This window comes from Pomacea canaliculata, linkage group LG12 (assembly GCF_003073045.1).
Source record: "Pomacea canaliculata isolate SZHN2017 linkage group LG12, ASM307304v1, whole genome shotgun sequence".
NCBI lineage: Eukaryota > Metazoa > Mollusca > Gastropoda > Architaenioglossa > Ampullariidae > Pomacea > Pomacea canaliculata.
Window position 1 is genome coordinate 10,246,240 of NC_037601.1, and position 6,505 is coordinate 10,252,744.

The 6,505-nt window shown below is 43.3% G+C and overlaps 1 protein-coding gene across 1 annotated transcript; it reads left to right on the forward strand.

Moving 5' to 3' along the window:
• The first annotated feature begins 357 nt into the window (after positions 1 to 357).
• LOC112577118 (neuronal acetylcholine receptor subunit alpha-4-like) lies at positions 358 to 6,504 on the forward strand. Its single transcript, XM_025260076.1, has 7 exons — positions 358 to 693; positions 922 to 1,176; positions 1,452 to 1,607; positions 2,178 to 2,306; positions 2,695 to 2,967; positions 3,718 to 3,931; positions 4,427 to 6,504. Exons 1-7 carry the CDS (start codon positions 652 to 654, stop codon positions 4,663 to 4,665), a joined length of 1,308 nt encoding a protein of 435 aa, XP_025115861.1. The 5' UTR covers positions 358 to 651; the 3' UTR covers positions 4,666 to 6,504.
• Position 6,505: the final 1 nt, after the last annotated feature.

The window sequence follows — 6,505 nt, forward strand, 5'->3', positions numbered from 1 at the left end:
ACTGTAAATACTGCACCAAGTCGCTGTTATTTTTCTACACAACAACTTCTTCTTGGTAAAACATCAGCTAACACAGTCATACAATAACGGAAGTGAACAAAGTCATACAGGGAACACAAGGATATACAAAATCCGCGACAGTAAAAGAAGGGAAAGACCACACTGTCCACCTAGTGACAATAGCTGCGGATTCGTCAACTGACTAAATTGCTTCATCAAACATGGAGCTGGGTGTTATCAGCCGCGCGTTTGTTCAGGAAATGGAGTGTGCACCAACTCTACCTGCTTTGAAAGGACTATAAACAGAGGCATGCTGGGATGCTGTGATACAGCTAATGTGCACGTCACCTAGGGCAAAACACGAGATGTCTGTGTGTAGACAGGATTCAGCTGACTGAGCTGGCAACTTTCTGAATTGGCAGCTGGATCTGGCTGCTGACGTCTGAACAAAAATAGAGTTCAGGTGAGTTTGATTCAGACACTGTGGCAGGTGGACAAGACTCAGCGATTCTATTTTACGGCTGGACTTGGCGATCACACTCCAGGCCCTGCAGCTCGGTTTTCTGACCGTGTGAGAGCAGGCAGTGGTATGATACATCTGCACCACAGGAAGCGCGACAGAAATCTGCCACAACTAAAATTTGCTGCTTCATGAACATTCTACAAAGTGTCACCCAACACAGACACAAAAAGGTTTGTCGTGTTTTTTTCCCCTTCTGCTATGGAAAAATTTCAATATTAAAAATGATTTGTCGTAAGGCGAAAGTCCTCCTCCTCAGCAGCAGCAGCAGCAGCATGTGTATTTGCGCATATGCTCCTTTATATTTTTTGTATTATTATTGTCTGTCATTACCATGTTATGCATCAATCTCTTATTGTCTGTCATTACAATGTCGTTCATCATTCTGTTTATTATGTTAGCGGACGGAGGTCAGCAGTTCAGTTATGCACCAAAAGCCACAACAGCACAACATGCCCCTTGTGCTGCTTGTGTTAACAGGCAGCAGTGTCATGGGGTCAAGAACAGAGTGCAGGGGTCATCTACAGTCTCTCAAGTCACTGCTGCTCGATAGTTACAGCAGCGGCTGCCCACCTGTTGAGGAGAATAAAGCAACCGTTAACGTCAGCCTCGATGTGCACATCGCCGCCATCTTGGATCTCAACGCCGTTAATCAGGTTTACGACATCAGATCTTGAGACCAACTTTAGTGCTTTAACGTTAAGAAACATGAAATGATTCGTACTGTTGGCTACTAACTGTAAATGACGATGTCTCTTGTACTGTTGGCTCATTAGAAAACGCGGTGTCAGTTGTTAATATTTGCTGCAGTCTTGACCGGTGTGTTATATTCTGCGAATCCTGTCCAGTGTAATGTACACCTCACACGGTAGGAAGATCGGTAGGTCCTGTCTACATTGTGCTTGACATCCCATGGTATAAATGTCTGCAGGTTCTGTCGAGTGTGGTCTACATGTCGCTGACGTGGCAGGACCCAGCTCTAGCGTGGAACGTCACGGACTGGCAGGACGTGGACCTCATCAGCCTGCAGGCCGGCGAGGTGTGGACACCGCAGCTGGTGTTAGTCAACAACGTCGGCGACAACCTGGTGAGCGATCGCAACAGACACTGACACCAGAAATAGGGGGAGCAACAGAAGGTAGGAGAGGAATTGCAGTGGAAAAAGCAGAATGGGGTAGGGATGCAAAAGACAAAGGAAGAGATGCACAAATAAAGATACGCTGGACAGGAGGGGAGAATAGTGATTTACGTTGAGCCAGCAACTGTTATGTCTAAACGAAACAGTCGACCTTGGAAACAGGTGCTACACGCAGAGAAGGAACAGTGTACCTGAGACGAGATCTGAACCCAGGAAGGCCAGTCATCACTTTAAAGGTGACAGACGCTAACCATTGCGCCACTGGATCACTTAAAATGGACAGGAAGAGAGAAAGAGAGGATGGGAGAGAGCGGGAGAGACTTACAAGCACAGATAATATAAACAGCAAGAGAAAAAAAAACTTTCTCAAGTTTTTTTTCTTCACACGTGAGGCATAAGCCCCTTAAATGCGTACCTTAAATATTACATTATGATCTTGACATGGCTATGACTCTGTAACAACTTGTATCAGTTTTTACCTGGACTACCTGTATGCAGTTTTTGTGTGTGTGTGTGCAGGTGGTCTCCAGTTATGACTCTGTACATGTAGACTGGCAAGGTAACCTCATCGCCAGTGTCTTCATGAAGCTTGAAACCACCTGCGAGATAGACGTCAGCATCTACCCTTTTGATGTTCAGAATTGTCGGGTAGGTAATTCGTCTTCTGGGGGTTAAAAATTGCCATGTATGTGTCAGCTGACAGCTGAGTGTTTGTAGTGTCAGATACGTAAAGTCATGTATAAACCACTGTTTGAGGTGTTCACAGTGTCATGTACACCATGTGCAGGCAGTTGTAGGCGATGTTATCAAAATTAAAATAACAAAGACTGGGGTCATTGTCAAAATATGACGTTTGAAATATTAACAGCTGTTGGTATTATGCTGATGACTGCTTATGATTCGATGTACTATATGATTACTATTCCATGCCTTTTTGTTTATTTTAATAACTGGCATCATTGACTAGAGGATTACAAAGCAAATTATATTTGCAGTAGTAACTGGAAGATTAATTGAGTATTTATGTATTGTACAGATCATGGTAGCACCATCCTATCACTCCAGGGTGACCTTTACTGGAACAAGCTTAACCTTGACCTTTATGAACGTGACCTATATCTCGGGTGAGTGGGAGTTGAAGGCGGCGAACTCTCATGTGAACCAGGAGCTGTTGGAGATCCATCTACAGCTGTCCAGGCAGTGGCGCTTCTACACTTTGACAATCATCCTGCCCATTGTGCTCCTGTCCCTCACTGGGGCCTGTGGCTTTCTCCTGCCTCCGCAATGTGGGGAAAAAGTTTCTTTTCAGGTCAGCAGGTTAGACGTAAATCAGAGAGTAAATGGAGAGCCAGCATCAACCCTCTTCCCTAGACATCCCTTTCACAATCCTACATCAGTTCCGGTCGTGAAACAGTCCGTACATTATACTCACGAAGAATTTATTATTATTGTTGTTGTTGTTGTTGTTGTTTGGTGGTGGTGGTGGTGGTGGTGGTGGTGGTGGTGGTGGTGGTGGTGGTGGTGGTCTTTGTTAAATATATCTATATTGTTACTCTGGGCGGGGATGCCCCTATGGAAACGAGTCATGTTTGAATTTGGTGGAAGAATGTTGAAAGAATGCGCGCGTCGTGCCTGTTTGGTGTGACATTGTCGCTGTCAATGTCTGTACAGGTTGTTATCATGGTGTCGCTGTACAGGTTGCTATCATGGTGTCGCTGTACAGGTTGCTATCATGGTGTCGTTGTACAGGTCGCCATCATGGTGTCGCTGTACATGTTGCTATCATGGTGTCACTGTACAGGTTGCTATCATGGTGTCACTGTACAGGTTGCTATCATGGTGTTGCTGTTTGTACAGGTTGCTATCATGGTGTTGCTGTTTGTACAGGTTGCTATCATGGTGTTGCTGTTTGTACAGATTGCTATCATGGTGTCGCTGTACAGGTTGCTATCATGGTGTCGCTGTACAGGTTGCTATCATGGTGTCGCTGTTTGTACAGGTTGCTATCATGGTGTCGCTGTTTGTACAGGTTGCTATCATGGTGTTGCTGTTTGTACAGGTTGCTATCATGGTGTCACTGACGCTGTATCTGAACTTCATCAACGACGCCATGCCCAAGACCTCCACCAAACTATGCGGGTTTGCCATCTACGTGGACCTGTTGCTGCTGCACAGTTGTCTCGCCTTCCTGGCCACACTGACCGTTCTCAGCGGCCAGCACCAACTAGCCAAGTTGGACCGGGACACAAAAGTGGTCATGATACAGGAGCCGGGTAGTGTAGCCACTATTGAACACACTTGTAGGCTAGGGATGAGGGGTTTTCTTGCTGCTGATCGCACACTTCATACGCTAAATGACAAAAAAATCTGTAGTGTAGACTTGCTAACTTTAAGCCCTGAGGGAGATGTGGACTAGAGGGACATTGTTTCAGATAATGCTCTGACAAGCAGGTACAAGTAGCGGCATACTTATTGACTTATATACTTGACCTTCTAGACCTCTTGACTTTTGTACTTGGTGACGTTTATACTTATTGACTTACATATTTTATGGTGTCATTTTTCACATAACTCTCTGAGAATCAGAAACAAGTGGCGATATGCTTATTGACATATACTTGGCAAGTCTACTAATTGACATATACGTGATGGTAACATGTTTCAGATAACGCTCTGACTAGCTGAAACCAGTAACGGTATACTTCTTGACATATATTTGATGACTTTTATACTTATTGACTTGTATACCTGATGGTGTCATGTTCCAGAAAGTGCGACGACAATCAGTCGAGATGACTTTGTGGCGAGTGCTCCACGCACACACCTGGAGACTGTGCGGACTGCGGGCCGCGAATGGGTTAACAAGCTGCGGCAGTGCGTACGGCGATGGTACTGTTGTTGCTGTTGTTTGCCACCTGAATCGCTCGACAAATTCTTCTTCTTTTTCTTCTTTTCTACAGCAGCAGGTCTTCCAACAGGTCTATATATGTTGTTTGTGAAGATGTGATGCGAGTCTGTCGCTACCTGCCGCCACCCGACTCACAGTACCCGCCTAGATGAGTAGCTGATGGCTAACACGTACAATGAGCCTATAACTTTTTAAAAATATTAGCACTAGCTTGTCTGACCATTAGAAGTATGCCACCCAGCTAGTGATGTGGCCACGTGGTCAGCTGTGTACAGATAGTCTATGTGTCATGTACACGTGGTATGTCTCATTGTCATATATACACGTTTGCTTATGTGTGAAATACACATATTCTGTCTTTCATGCCTAGCCTACACGATGTACATTTATATACAAACAGCCTACGTGACATGAGTATTGTACAGAATGTGTACACAGTGTGTGGTTTATGTGTAATGTAGGTGTTATATATAAATCGTAATTGTTGTGTGTATTCTATATGAAATGCGTAGCTTACATGTTATGTACAGTGTGAGTTACATGCACTCTACGTGTTACATGTAGTCGACGTGTTGTGGGTAATCTTCGTGTTACCGTTTTGTGTGTGGTCTACGTGCCATATGCAATCTTTATGTTACGTGTAGTGTAGTGCTATATGAAGTCTACATGTTATGTGGGATGTAGGTGCTACGTGTGGTGTACGTGTTACGTGTAGTCTACGTGCAAAAGAAGTCTTCTTGCTACGTGTAGTCTAGGCTTTTGTATGATGAGCGTTATTGTAGTTTCTAAGATAAGAACAATGGCATTCCACTAATTGCAAGTAGCAATCACTATTTGCGAAGATCATTCACAAGTGCCAATCACACAAAACATTAGCAGTCCTACAGAACAGACATCATTCATGCAGATCAATCACATTCCAGTATTTACACAGGATAACCCGATAGTAAGTCAAAGTCAAAGTAATTATTTTTCTGGAACCTAGAATTCCTAGAAACCTATTTTTAGTCTCGCGCACAGTCACGTGATCTTATTCGTGTCTCTCTCCCTTTCTGTATTCGCCACCTCCGGTGACCTATTGAATCCTTTAAACTTGCCTGAAAACACACCTCTCCGTAAACATTACTCCTAACACCCTTTCCCATCATGCTCGTCCTTATTCACACCCTTCCCTGCTAGTCTTTATCATGGTACTCTCAGTTCTTGCTCTTGTTATTTGGTTCCTCTTTGTGTTTTCTGTATTTGGTTTTATTCTTCGTTAGTACTATTGTTTATTCTTTTACAGCTCATATGTTATTTGTTTTCCTGTCCCTCGTATGCTGTCCATGTTTCGTTCTTGTTTTTAAGTGCTAAGAGCTTGCTCCTTAGGAGTGTGAGCATGCGCTTAAAAAATTTTTGCATTTATTATTTTATTATTATGATGATGTCACTGTATGACGAGTCAAGATGTGATCTAAGATGTTTGTAGTGAGATGTCTAGCTGTGCACCCACAGGGGGATCTAGCTGTGTACTCATGAAATGTCTTGTATTTATGTCTGTACATGTGCAGATATCCACTAGTTGTTGAAATGTTGATTGGCAATAATATGAGCTGACAGAAGTATAATACAGTTATACTTTTATTACTTTCATGGTTACACGAATCAAACAGGGTTACGTTCATTGTCACAGTGGATGAGCTTACTGACAATACAGTAATAAGCAAAATAAAAAAGCAAGTAAAGGATGTGTGTTGTGGTTGTTTTTAACTGGCACTTTACGGCCCTCTGCTTGTCTGTGTTTATTAAACTCAGTAGGCGGAGGAGGAGTTGGTGTGTTTGTCTGTATGTCGATAAAGGTACTTGAGAAGATGCTGTGTCTGTTTATTAAGGTACTAAATAGTTGGAATAGTTTTATACACCAGTCTGTTGTATTACTGAATAAGTGTTGGAAGGATTT